We start from the raw sequence: 15,283 nt of genomic DNA, 5'->3' as shown, positions 1-15,283 counted from the left end.
GAAATGTTGCCTTGGCAACTAACTGAACTAAAAAAAAGATGAGGTACTAAATTGACTAAAACTAAAACTGAAATAAAAATAAAGCAAAATATAAATATTTGAAAATTATATATAAACACTTAAAAATACAAAATCACATAAAAATGCTAAAATGTAAAGCATATCAAAATGACAGAAAACAAAACTAAAATATAAACAAACACGAAAATATAAAAATAAAAGCTAATTCAAAAAATATTAGTACTATAATAGTATATAAATAATACTAAAATAACACTGATTTAATGTTGAATAAAAAATACAGTGTAAAGTTATCAAACTGTTTTTGTTTAAACTGTTTACTGAACAAAATAATTTATTAATAATGTGTTACTGTTCTTAATATGTTATTTTAATTATAATAGCGTATTGGACTGACTCATATTAAATGCAATTCAAATGTAATGTATTAAATAATGTACTAAATAACAAATGTAATATATAATAGTAATAATTTTATGTGTAGCATTTGTTTGTTTGTTTTTCCTATGTAATAAAAGAAGTGATATTCTCCATTAGCAAAGAATAATGTCTCTTTTTGCAGCTCGGTCAGGCTTTGTATAATTTTTTTTTTTTTTTAATCATATTTTTACAGCTTGCTTGTATTTGCTGGTGTGAGCGGTGTGTGTTCTGTTGAGGGATGTTCTGCAGGATAAAGATGTGGCACAGATAGATGTGAAGTGTTTTCCAGATCCACGGTGAACACCTCATCATCACGTACATGTCTAATGCACATGTTCATATGTGGAGATGATTATACTCATTTGACAAAAGAATGAGCCAGTGATTCATATACTTGCATTTCAAGTCATTGTGACTCGATGTGGCTCGGACTAAAAGTCTTTCTGAGAAGCCCAGCAGAAGTGAGCAGTCCATCTGTGACGAGCAACAGTTGACATCGGCAGGAGCTGAGCTAAAGTTAGCTCTGAGTTCAGACTGCCTTCATGGAAACACACCTGTCACTCACATCTACACCTCAGGTTAAGATATTACACAGAAAATATCCATTCATGTGGACTAGACAGTTTTAACATAAATACACCAATAAACTGAATGTGATGCATATTTGTCAGTCATAAATGATTCACCAATAACAATTAAATATTGCTTATTTATTTTAACCATGTTTGTAAAGGAATAAACATAATTGTTTTCACGGTGAACAGATTTATTCTGATTCCTTTGAATAAATGCATTCTTAAAACTTATTGAAATGAAATCTATATAATTATTATTACATACTCTATATAGGCTTAAACATTCATTCACTCATTCATTCATTCAGGGTATAAGGGACTGTTTCTGTAAAAAGCATTTGGAATGTTTTCTAACCAAGTGATAAGTGACTTATAAAGTACATATTTATATTGAATATTTTCATAAATTCTAAATGTCAGATAATTTTTGATTAAAAAGAAACTGTATAAATTGTTACAATTATTTCTTCTAAAAGTTAAACTGTACTGTACATTGTTAGTGTTAACCAAAACCTAAAACTCCAAAAATGTTGGTAAATTAAATATTAGACCAAAGAAAAAAAAAAAGTAAACAATGAGAAATACTGCTTTGGCAACTAACTGAAATAAATACATTTAAGGTTAAAGTACTAAATGACTAAAACTAAATCTGAAATTAAAATAAAGCAAAAAATAAATATAAAAAATAATAATAAAAATGACAAAAGCGCATAATATAAATATTTCCAAGTTAACGAAAATGAAAAAAAAAGTAAACTTTACTGTGTAATGTTAACAAAGTTTATTGAAAAAAATAATAATTTAGTCATAATTTGTTACTGTTTTATGTTATTGTATAATAAAATAAAGATATTGAACTGGCTACTATTAATTAATAAACAAAATCAAAAATAAGAAGTGAATGAATGGACAGAGCAGTGGTAGAGAGCCTACAATCCCTGCAGCACTTCATCAGCGAAGCTAACACTGTCACACTCACATGTGTTCCTAATCATGTTAAAGTTCCAGCACAGCCTCGAGCAGCAGGGAGTGATGACTGCGCTAACATGGAGATTAGAAGTTAGCAATTAGCAAATTAATCATTGTCCTGCCACAAGGAAACTGTTTCTCTGAAATTCAACAAAGTCTAAATGACTCATGATCATGCTGAATCACTCCAAAAAGAACATGTGCTTCAAGCTATCTTGTGTTCAAAGTAAACCTGATACCTGTTTTTGCATTTATTGCATCCATAAAATCATACATGTTACATTTGAAGGATTATGATTTTATTACATGTTCAAATGTTAACAGTGCAACGAGGAAACAGGCAGTTTAATGCTCATCTAACCTCATTATCATTCTGCTCTGAGAGCTTACACATTAAAGTGTGGCACTTTCAGAGCTTTTATTTTTGCAGAGTTCTGAAGATTTCCTCTCAAAATAAGTGCATAAAATGGATATGACGTTCAATAACTTGGTCCAAAAGATGCATGTGTTGCTGGGTTTACATCATGGGGTTAATACTTATGGCACAAATGAAACAAAAAAATCAGCATCGATTGGTCTCTGAGAAACATCTGGAGCGCCAGTGGAGCATCACTGGTTTACCGTCAGATTCATGCAAACAAGTCTGATCCCGAGTGAACGGCTGTAGTGTCATACAGTGGAGTGCTTCTATTGGATGTTGTGGAGGATGCGGCGGCAGTGGCTGCTCTTGAGCTCTGCGAGCGCTCGCTCCAGCTCATCAATGAGATGCTGCAGCGTGGCTGGATCCGTCTGCAGGACATGGGCGCTGCGCCTCGCACCGTCCTCCAGGTGGAGCTTCAGGGTCACGGTGGGCTTCAGCTGGTGCCGGAGCGGCCGGCTGGACAACTACCAACAGAACACACACACACACACACACACACACAGACTCTCACTAACCCTGTCAGCCTCACAGTCTCTGATCATGCACACGACGTTAAACATTTGACCTAGCTGTTTGAAATACATGAAGCTGTCAAAAGTACAATTGAACTTAATGCTGTCTTTATTATATAATTATAATAACTTTAGCATTTTCAGTTATTATTCTTATTTTCTTTACAATGTGTTTTTTTTTTTTTTTTTTGGATGGTTAAATGTATAATTGCTTGTTTTTAGTTAATTTTGTCATTGAACTTTTGCATTGCTGCAGTGATATTTTAGTATTATTTATATACTAACAGCATTTATTCATATTTTGAATTAGCCTTATTCTTAGATTTTGAAGTTTTTGTACTTTTGTTGTTGTTTTTATTTAGGTTGAATTTATTTTTACTTCAGTTTACATTTTTTAGTCATTTTAGTACTTAAAGTTATTTAATTTGAGTTAGTTGCAAGCCAACATTTCTAATCTTTTATTTTTAGATCTTTAATTTTCATTTGAATTTTAGTTTAAGTTTCAGTAATTTTGTAATTTTTGTATTTAAACATTTCATTGTAGTTAGATGCCAAGTCAACAATCCTAATTTTAAATTAGTTTTTATCTTTAGATTTTTAGTTTAGTAAGTTTACGTTTGAATCATTTTGTTTACTTATGTCATTTTTATTCGTTTTTTAAATATATTTTTATTTATCTTTTTTATTTTATTTCATTTCATTTGTTTAATCTTGATTTTTATCAAAGTTGTAGTTTTGTAATCTAATATAAAATTGTATATTTTAAGTTTAATTTTTCATCTAATATTTATATATTTTTTCAACTCCATTTACCTTCTTTTTTTTTTTAATAATAATTTTAAATAGTTTTAGTTGACAGTCTCAGCGCAGCTCTGCTGATGGTTTGGAAAGGGTTTGTAATCAGACTGCACATGTTTGTCAGAGTCTCACCTGCACATCGAGCCTCCACTCCAGGCTGTGGTAATGCGGGAGGCTGGGGGCGGGTTTGCTGAGAATCTGCCGGATCTCCTTCCTGTTCTCTAAATACAGCTGGAGCAGAAGTTCAGTGAGCTCCTCTGAGAATCCCAGCACCAGCACAGAGTCCTGGAAATCCTCCTCCGAAATCTGCAACATTACACAAGAAACGTAGCTATACAGTGATGGATGGTCATAGTTGATAGTAGAATAGTAATTTAGCAGACACGCTGCTCTTGCGTGCAGTGATCAGTGTTTGAGCAGGAGACGCACCGTTAGCTTGCAGCTCTCTGTGAGCAGGTACATCAAGCCCTCCAGGCCATGCTGCACGCTCCCTGACCACACATTCAGCTTCCATACAACATCACTCAGCATCAGCCTGCAGGTCTTTAAACTTGGCTCTACGTAAAAGTCATGAAGCTGGTGGACACATACCAGGTTTTGGATTATTTTACAGCAAAAGTGTTTATGAATTCATTGTGGTCTCAAGAGCTTTCTGTTTAATTATAATATATGAGTATCATTTTCAGCTATCAGTGCTCATTTTCATTTTACTCACGTGCAGCTCCCTCATAGATTTTAGGGTTTGAGCCCTTTTTCAGAAACTCCACAGCGATTCTGCCGGATTCACCAACAACTGAGAAACAGAAAATTACAATGAAGATCGTCAATAACGCTTTATTATAGTGATTATGTTAATATTATATACCAGAAAAGACATTTAGATCAGCTCTAAACTATTCTCTCACACATAAAGAAGGTTTCTGGTAAATACAGTACACAAATATCTCCTTTCATTTAAACACGGAAATAAAGAGCACGTTTTTACATTTTGAATCATAAAACTAACGAATGTTAAATAGAAATAGTTAAAAATATAGATAGAAAGAAATATTACTCCGGCTGTATAAACGCAAAAGTTCAGATTTTCCTTCTTAAATCATGGATAACACTGGAAATATGGATAAAACTAAACATACAGTAAGTTTAGAAAAAAAGTAACACACAAAAGATATTTAAACGCCATAATCTTATATGAAGAATGTAGTTATTACCAATAAGCATATCACAGATATAAACACAAACACAAGAAAATACTATAATGTGATCTCTCACCCGCAGGATCCACTTCTGACAAGAACCCTAAATGCTTATCAACCACAAATAAAAAAAAAAAAATTAAATGATGCTTATATTACATTCTCATGATCAATGATGTTTAGTTACGCTTCTCCTGTATTACAGTCAAACCATCATATGGTGCATTACCGCCACCTACCACTAAATCTTCTTCTTCTGAATTTTTATGGCGGTTGGCAAACCAGCTTATGGTGCATTACCGCCACCTACCAAACTGGAGTGTGGAGCCCAGACAAGCAAGGAAATGAAGAAAAAAAAAAAAAAAAAAAAAAAAAAAAAAAAAAAAAACTAAATTATCCCGTATAACCCTATGTCTTTAATAAATTTAATAATGGCTCTATACTTCTTCCATTGCTCAAAATTACATTCCAAAAAGCTTTGTATATTGTAAGTATTAATGTCCAATTTTTCCATTTCTTGAATAAGCAATATTCTTTCATTTTCGTACTGTTGACATGAAAATAAAATATGCTCTATTGTCTCTAATTCATCACAATTTCTACATTTTACCTGTTGCATGCTTTCCTATTTTAAAAAAGGGAATAATTTAGTCCAGAATGTCCAATTCTAAGACGTGAAATGATAATATCTTCCTTCCTGTTCTTATATACACTTCTTCCATTTCCTACAAGTTGTTGGATGCTATTAAGATGTCTGCCCTTGCTATCAACATCCCATGCTTCTTGCCATTTACTATGAGTGACTTCTTTCACTTTAGCCTGAACCTCTTTTTTACTAAGAGCCACTTGTATGTCAACATCTGCATGATTTAAAGCTTGCTTAGCTAGTTTGTCAGCCACTTCATTAGCCTCTACTCCCACATGAGCAGGGACCCACAGAAACATAATAAGACTAGTGTAACACCCACAAGGGCCAAATAAAACAGAAAAAAAAAAAAGATCTATCAAAAACAATAAGTCATAGAAAAAAACGAATTCTTTATTAAACAATACCATAAAAAATATTCAGGACATGAACGGAGTCAGCTAACAGGGGGAACAGTTTCTTAAATTGACCAACTAGCAATACAAAGAAACCTGAGCTACCTATACAGGAGACATTTCACTGCATTCTAGGAAAACCACAGCAAACCCCCATATGCCCTTCACTACAAACTGGAGTATGTGATACACGTTCACAATTAGTAAACACCAAATCCACCCACAAGACCTATAAGGGCTCTGTTACATTGTACTCCTAGTTCTCCACCGATCACGATGGGAAAATACCCCCTGCTGCGTGATCCAGGGTAAAGAACAGCTTAAATTAAATACATAAAGGAAAAAAAAGACAAAAAAAATTACATCAACAATTCCACTAGCCAGCCACCAATACATCAAACAAAAAGACCATAAACAAACAACCACACCTAAAGCTGGCTAGGAAATTAATTACCACAAATAAGTCAGGGAGCAGTCACTTTCACAGCTATCACATAAAACCAAACAAACAAACAAACAAACAAACAAAATAATATCGAGAACAGCGACTAGCAATCAACATCCAACACCCTTTAAGGTGCACAGCCAAACAAATACATGATGATCCTGAATTTATTCCATCCGGCAAACAGTTCTTCAATTGCAAGAAAGAGCTACACCACAGGACACCCAGCCCCACACGGGTACTAGCCAAACGGCTAACTGGTGCTACAAGGACCCCAGCTGACTTTCCACATTGCCTGTCCTTTAAATTTGGCCACCCTATCAGCAATCTGCAATGGGATTGGTAGTGGCTCCCCAATCACCCCTCCCCTTCTCCTACTTACCTTGCTACAATCCACCCCCTACAATTTTGGTCATTGCCCCAAGGACAAAAACAAACTCCTACTGTTCTTCACCAATATTTGGCTGCCCTACAACCAGAGGACGTGGCAATCTGTTAGGGTTGGAATGATGGCCAGCCGAAGACCTAGCAGACCGTCGCAGAGGAACAGAACTCTGCAATGGCCCTACCTCCCTACATTCCCTGACCTCATTAAAGCCGGGCGGAGAAGGTATCAACTCATCTGACTGGACAAGATGGTCTGAACTACCCTCCAAGAGAACCACCCAAGACTCCCCAGCAGTCTCCTCATCAAACGACGAGCCGGAGACAGAGCCCTCCGGATCCAATACCATTGGAGAATCAGGCATTTCAATACTTGGTCTACCTATAGCCTTCCTTAACTCATCCCGATGTACGGTTCTGACTGGACCGTCTCCAGATACTGGCGTCACTGCGTAGACTGCCCCATTTCCAGAGGGACCTCGAATGACCCTATAAAGACCAGGATCCCAAAAATCCTGAATTTTGTTTCTCCCCTTTACATGATTCCTCAAGTGCACGAGCTGCCCCTCTTCTAAACCTCCATCATTTACTTTCTCATTATATCGTTGGTTCCGCTTCTCTACTTTAGCCTGCACTTGCTGCTTCACATGATCATGGGCTACTCTCAAACTCTCTTGATGGTCCCGCACACAATCCTCTGTGGGACTAAAACTACCCTCTTCACTCCTTCCCAACAAAAAATCCACTGGGAGTCTGGGATCACACCCAAACATCAAATAATAAGGAGTCATACCGGTAACATGATGAGCAGTGGAATTATAAGCGTAAGTAACTTGTGAGAGATGACGAGGCCAATACTTTTTTTGTTCTGGTGGCAACGTTCGCAAAAGGTCATGCAGGGTACGATTAAATCGTTCACATTGACCGTTTCCCTGGGGGTGATAGGGAGTGGTTCTACTTTTTTTTACCCCATAGATTTTACATAACTGCTGAACCACCATACTCTCAAAGTTTCTCCCTTGATCAGAATGAATTCTACTTGGAGGTCCAAAACGATGGAACCAATGTTGTACCAACATCTGGGCCACTGTACTAGCTCTTTGGTCTCTAGTAGCCACAGCCTGAGTATACTTTGAAAAAACATCGGTAAAAAACAAGAATATTTTCACGGCCATCACTGGCCGGCTCTAAAATTGTGAAGTCTATAGCCAGAATCTCATGAGGGCGGGAGGCTTGAATTGAACCCTGAAAAGACCGAATCTTTGGTTGAACTTCCTTACTTAAAATACATCTTTCACATTGTTGACACCACTGCTCCACTCTCCTCGTCATACCCGGGCCAAAAACACACCGACTACGAACCAGCTGAAGAGTACGATCAATGCCTTGATGACCGTGGCCATCATGCACACTTCGAAGTACCTCTTCCTGCAAACACTGGGGAAGTACAACCTGAAAAGTATCCTTACATTCCCCTGGTAATCGTATTACCCGGTACAATGTCCCTCCCTTCTCCACCAACCGTTCCCAGTGTCGTAACAGCTCCTTACTTCCTACTGACATTGTATCTCTCTCTTCAGAGCTAGGCTGACTCCCTGACCGAAAAAACTTCAACACCGGACCAATCAATCACAGGGTCCATTCCTTGTAATAAAGAAAGGTCCTCCACAGACCGCCCAGCCAGGGCTACAACCTCATTACACTCTACCTCTTTCCCTAGACCCTTAGAAAACTGTCCCACCAAAACGGGCGGGACATCTGTCCCGGATATAAACCTCTCTAAATACTGTCGCGACAAAGCATCGGCATTGCCATTACTACGGCCCGGACGATACTTGATGGTAAAATTAAATGAGGCCAATTGAGATGCCCATCTCTGTTCCACGGCCCCCAACTTTGCGGTCTGAAGATGGCTTAAAGGGTTATTGTCAGTATAGATGATAAAAATTACTCCCTAACAGATACTCTCGAAACTTCTCTGTTACTGCCCATTTCACAGCCAAGAGTTCCAACTTCATGGAACTATAATTATCCATGTTTCTTTCAGTGGGTCTCAAACCCCGACTAGCATAGGCAATTGGCCTGAGTTTACCATCATGCTCCTGAGAAAGTACGGCTCCCAACCCTCCGTGACTGGCATCTACCTCCAATACAAAAGGCTTGGTGAAGTCCGCATAGGCCAAGACTGGAGCCATAATCAAACGATGTTTAATGGACTCAAAGGCATGCTCACAGGTCTCATTCCATACTGATCCTAATGGGATCTGAGGCGTCTTACCCTTCCTTTTAGGTCCACTCAGCCTACTCACCAATTGATGCAAAGGGGCAGCCAGTGAAGCAAAACCCTTAACAAAACGACGGTAGTACCCTGCAAACCCAAGAAACGACCTTAATTCTGCTAAATGCATCGGACGCATCCACTCCCGTACAGCCTCCAACTTACCAGGATCAGTCGCCACTCCCTCAGCAGACACCACGTGTCCCAAGTACTTGACCTGTTTTTGAAAAAAATTACACTTGGATAACTTAACTTTTAACCCTTGTTGTTGGAGTCGGGAGAACACCTCTTCCAACCTCTCCAGATGTTGACTAACAGATGAGGAAAACACAATTACATCATCCAGATAAAGCAACACAGAATGATACCGCTGGTCTCCGAACATGCGCTCCATTAGACGTTGAAATGTGCCCGGTGAATTACAAAGACCGAAGGGCATTCGATTAAATTCAAAGAGACCAAAAGGTGTACAAAAAGCCGTCTTGAATTTATCTTTCTCTGCCACTGGCACCTGGTTGTACCCGCTGGCCAGGTCAAGAGTGGAAAACCACCTTGCCCCTGATAATGCATCCAATGACTCCTCGATTCGAGGGAGGGGGTAAGCATCCTTTCGAGTTTTAGCATTTAGTTGCCTATAGTCGACACATAACCTTATACTACCATCTTTCTTCGTCACCACTACAATTGGGAAGAGTAAGGGCTACTACTTTCCCTAACAATCTGACTATCCAACAACTGTTTAATATGCTTTTTCACCAAGTCGTACTGTGATGGCGGAAGACGGCGGTAAGGCTGGCGGACAGGGACCTCGTCCTGTAGTGGAATCTCATGGGTAATAAGATCGGTACACCCTAAATCTCCCTCATCTTTGGAAAACAGACTTGAATACCTAAGGAGGAGAGACTTGGCTTGAATGGCTTGCTCCTCAGTTAACCCATCAAAAGAGGGAAATTCTAAACCCTCTACAATATTCTCAGTCGGGACTTGTTGAGTAGCTATAGAAGCCACATGTTCTGAAGCCATCTGGCTGACCGAAAATGCCAATGAAGCTGACGCTTCCACGGCAACTGACGCCACCTGTACTGTACCCACCACTCTCCGAGGAGGAAGCCAAACATCCAAGGAACTCACATTGGTAATAGGAGCATATAATGTACCATACTCTGCATGTAGAAGGGCAGGTGAAGTGAGCAATCCTTCTGGAAGAGTTCCCTCATCCGGGCCCAAAGGCTCTAACAAAAACTCTGCCAAAGGAAGTTGGGGGCCATGTAACCGGCACCATGAAAAGGGTTCCAGCCGGAATACAAATGGGTCTATCCCCTAGTACTTTTACTTTAAATGCTACGGTTGAATTAGTAATCGCCTCTGTTTTCTCACACTGACGAAGTGCACGTCTAACCATAGGAGCAGCAGATTGTACTAATGGGGTCTGAAAAAGACTTGTACCAAATTGTTGAAACAGTCTCTGATAACACTCCCTAAGGACATTCATTCCTAAAATACCGGGAGCAACAGTCCTACGGGTTTGTAAGGCTACATTCACAGGGTCCTTGATAATCAAAATACCCCGCTTTGGAATGCACTGATTCAAAAAACCATCACATCTAATTCGACGTAGCCTACATAAGGTATATCAAGTCCATTAGCAGCTTTTAGACCAAGCCACTCACAATCCTGTTTCTTTAAATGAAATAAACATTTATTGAAACAAAACTCTCAGTCACAGTAGTCACCATAGAACCGGTGTCTACCAAACATGGAACATCAACATTACTCATCTTCACACTCAACATTGGGCATGGTCCTACTAACCGATCATAAACGAAAGAATCCACACTGGAGCCATCTACAGTTCCTCCCAGCATGTGGCTCTGCACGCTGGGGGTCACTAGTTTTCCGACTGCCTAGTTGGTTCCCCAATGGATATGCCCCCAATAATCTGAGCACCCAGGACAGTTTCACAATACCTGGCTATATGTCCAGGCAAGTTGCATCTAATGCAAATTGGCCGACCATCAGATGCACGTTTAAAACGATTATTCTTAACTGGAGGTTTGCCAGTAGCAGGGGCTAAGTGTTTTACCAATAAATCCAATTGTGCTTGTTGTTTAAGAACCATATTCTTAAGTTCCATCAGCTCTGAAGATGGGCTGGACACAAGGAACCTCACAATTAGGTGTAACCTGAACCTCACAAGTATGAGGGGAAGGGCGTACTTGTTTTTCCCTACTGGTTTGTCCCTCTTCCACCCACTGAATGGCCTCCCGCCGTACTTCCAGAAGTGACATAGTCTCCCTACTTCGTACCAGCCTTTTTAGTTCCCTACGAAGCATAGGATCACGGACATTTTCACAAAATTGATCTCTTATAACGATCTCGGTGTTTGATATAGCACCCGACTTACATTGCTCCACCCTCTCCATTAAAGCCAATAAGGCATGTGAAAATTCATATAATGACTCCCCATCCCTCTGTTTTCGATCAAAAAACTTTTGTTGCCAATAGACATAAGATTTTGAGCATCCATACACTTCTTTCAAGACATCACAAATTTGTTCAGAATTCTCCCTCACTCTCTGAGGCCGATATTTAATCTCATTTCGAGCCTCCCCTTCTAGATGGTCCAAAAGGAATAAAGCCTTATCCAATTCAGACATATACCTTAACCTAATGCAACTCTGTGCCTCTTCTATCCATTCCTCCACCGACAGTGCCCCAACAACCAAGGATCCCGAAAATTTTGGACATTTGCGTTCTCTTGGGAGGTAAACGGCTTGCTCTCTACGAGAGGATACAGGATCACTCCCACTAGCCTGTCCCACTCCAACGTCCCCACTTGGCCTGGGCACAGACAGTCTCTGATTCTCCAACTGAAGCTGCTCCACTTGAGCCCGAAGTTGTCGTAGTTCGTCCTCCATTTCAAAGGCTTGACAGAAGATGACCCCGAAGAGATGCAAAGATGCACTGGTCCTGCTAGCCGCTGTTCTCTTCCAAAAAAAAAACCAAACCAAAAGACTGCTCCCAAAACACAATAAGCAACCAAATGAGCTCGCCCTGCCGACTACGCCAAAATGTAACACCCACAAGGGCCAAATAAAACAGAAAAAAAAAAAGATCTATCAAAAACAATAAGTCATAGAAAAAAACAAATTCTTTATTAAACAATACCATAAAAATTATTCAGGACATGAACTGAGTCAGCTAACAGGGGGAACAGTTTCTTAAATTGACCAACTAGGAATACAAAGAAACCTGAACTACCTATACAGGAGACATTTCACTGCATTCTAGGAAAACCACAGCAAACCCCCATATGCCCTTCACTACAAACTGGAGTATGTGATACACGTTCACAATTAGTAAACACCAAATCCACCCACAAGACCTATAAGGGCTCTGTTACATTGTACTCCTAGTTCTCCACCGATCACGATGGGAAAATACCCCCTGCTGCGTGATCCAGGGTAAAGAACAGCTTAAATTAAATACATAAAGGAAAAAAAAAAGACAAAAAAAAATACATCAACAATTCCACTAGCCAGCCACCAATACATCAAACAAAAAGACCATAAACAAACAACCACACCTAAAGCTGGCTAGGAAATTAATTACCACAAATAAGTCAGGGAGCAGTCACTTTCACAGCTATCACATAAAACCAAACAAACAAACAAACAAACAAACAAACAAACAAAATAATATCGAGAACAGCGACTAGCAATCAACATCCAACACCCTTTAAGGTGCACAGCCAAACAAATACATGATGATCCTGAATTTATTCCATCCGGCAAACAGTTCTTCAATTGCAAGAAAGAGCTACACCACAGGACACCCAGCCCCACACGGGGATACTAGCCAAACGGCTTAACTGGTGCTACAAGGACCCCAGCTGACTTTCCACATTGCCTGTCCTTTAAATTTGGCCACCCTATCAGCAATCTGCAATGGGATTGGTAGTGGCTCCCCAATCACCCCTCCCCTTCTCCTACTTACCTTGCTACACTAGTATTACTATTTCTCAATAAACTTGCTAGAATATCATAAATAATATCTTGCCTAGTTGATTTTAGTCCACTTGCAAGGCTTGAAAGTGCTGCATAAGAATCAGAACAGATGACTGCTAACCTAGGTTTTACATCCTCCACCCAATGAAGTGCTACCAGAATGGCAATAAGTTCTGCTGTATACACCGATACATTATCAGTTAATCTTTTGCTGATATCACATTGAAATTTAGGGATATGCACTGCAGAAGCAGTTCTTCCAGAGGCAGGATCTTTAGAACCATCTGTGTATATGTGCAACCACGATGTATAGCTTTGATCTATATATTGCTGTGCAATAATGTTCTTGGGGATATCCTTGTCATTGTTAATTTGCGTTTGAATTTGAAAATCAACTAATGGCTTTGGGAATATCCATGGTGGAATATTAGATACAGACACTATTGGGCAAACTTCTAATCCATCCATACCAGCTTCTAATGCTTCCCTGTTAGCAGTCCATCCAAAGCTTTTAATAGTCTCATTCCCATGTTCCCAGCATTCTTTCATAACTCCTTTTACTGAATGACTTTCCTTATGCCCTTTTATATTAACCCAGTAATTCATTCTAAGCTTATACCTTCGCAGATAAAGAGGAGCTTCTCCAAGTTCTACCTGCAAGGCTGCAATGGGAGATGTTTTGAAGGCACCACAACAAATTCTTAGAGCTTGACTTTGTATAGTTTCAATCTTTTTAAGTAAGGTTTCAGATGCAAATCCATAGATAATACTTCCATAATCCAGGCTTGACCTGATTAATGTACAGTATATTCTTTTCAGTGATATTCTGCAAGCTCCCCATTCAACCCCTGATAAACATCGTAGTATATTAACTCCTGTTTTACACTTCTCTATTAACTTTTTAGCATGAGTAGCAAAAGTCAGTCTTTGATCCATCCATACTCCAAGGTATTTAACTGCTGAAACTTGCTCCAGGTCCTGTTTGTATAATTTCAATTTAACAACTGGTATTCTTTTCTTTTTTGTAAAGCAAATAACTTGAGTTTTTTTGCTACTGACAACCTAAAGCCCCAGTTATTTGCCCAATCTTCAACAGCTTCCACTGATTCTTGTAACTTTTTTTGACACACAAATAATATTACGTCCTCTTTTCCAAATTGCCCCATCGTCTGCAAATAATGCCCTACCTATATCACCTTAAAGATTATTAAAAACATCATTTATCATTATATTAAATAACACTGGACTACAAACACTTCCTTGAGGTGTCCCATTATCTATCTTATATGTCTTGGAATACTCTACTCCTACCCTTACTTGTATTGTTCTTTCAAGAAGAAAGTCCATAATCCAGTTATACATACGCAATTCAGTCCGAGTGAAACAGACGGCCTGAGTACAGTTCCGCAGCATCCACTCGCTGTCAATAAATAAAAAAAAAAAAAAAAAACAAAAAAAAGATAAACTTAATTTGACATTCAGTTGTTGAATCACACTTTATACATTGCAATTGTGTATTTAAAATAATTACTGCATTTAGAGGTACAAAATACATGGGTAGATCACAAATTGTATTACATACTGAAGGACATTTTAAGGTATTAAAGGGACAGTTCACCAAAAAAAAAAAAAAAAAAAAAAAAAAAAAACTATTTTCTGTCATTATTTACTCACTTTCATGTTGTTCAAAACCTTTATGAATTTCTCTCTTCTGATGAAAACAAGAGAGGCAGTTTTGAGGAATGTGGATAACCGAATAGTTGCTGGTCCCCACTGACTTTCATAGTAAAGAAAGAAAAAATACTTTGTTTGGTTTCTATGTTTAACTGTTTGGTACCCACATTCTTCCAAATATCTTCTTCTGTGTTCAGCAGAAGAAAGAAACTCATACAGGTTTGCAACAGCATGAGGGTTAGTAAATGATGACGTCATTTTGATTTTTGGGTTAACTATCCCTTTAAGTGATTTTGATACATTTTGTTTCCAGTAGTTACGACTTTCATATGCTGCATCCATCTCTGTTTTATCATGTAGTTCCAAGTGGTATACAAACTGGCAAAATTATGAATATATGATACCTAGTGGATATAAAGTATTAATATAATCTGGGTGTAAAAAGGCAATGGCTGCATCACCATTCATAACCATTCATATGACCATTTCATAATGTGATATTTTTTGGGGGGGTAAAAATCAATTCTGGACAACTAAAGACT

The 15,283-nt window shown here is 38.5% G+C and overlaps 1 protein-coding gene across 1 annotated transcript; it reads right to left on the bottom strand.

Moving 5' to 3' along the window:
- Positions 1-2,223: 2,223 nt before the first annotated feature.
- On the bottom strand, positions 2,224-5,036 carry LOC109049180 (COMM domain-containing protein 2-like). The gene is made up of 5 exons (XM_042712230.1): positions 4,989-5,036; positions 4,432-4,509; positions 4,146-4,228; positions 3,849-4,022; positions 2,224-2,870 (listed from the first exon to the last, which is right to left on the bottom strand). Exons 3-5 carry the CDS (start codon positions 4,176-4,178, stop codon positions 2,673-2,675), a joined length of 405 nt encoding a protein of 134 aa, XP_042568164.1. The 5' UTR covers positions 4,179-4,228; positions 4,432-4,509; positions 4,989-5,036; the 3' UTR covers positions 2,224-2,672.
- Positions 5,037-15,283: the final 10,247 nt, after the last annotated feature.

The sequence above is a fragment of the Cyprinus carpio genome, chromosome A22 (assembly GCF_018340385.1).
Source record: "Cyprinus carpio isolate SPL01 chromosome A22, ASM1834038v1, whole genome shotgun sequence".
Lineage (NCBI taxonomy): Eukaryota > Metazoa > Chordata > Actinopteri > Cypriniformes > Cyprinidae > Cyprinus > Cyprinus carpio.
Note: the sequence above shows the minus strand (reverse complement) of the source record. Positions and strands in the feature narration are given on the sequence as shown.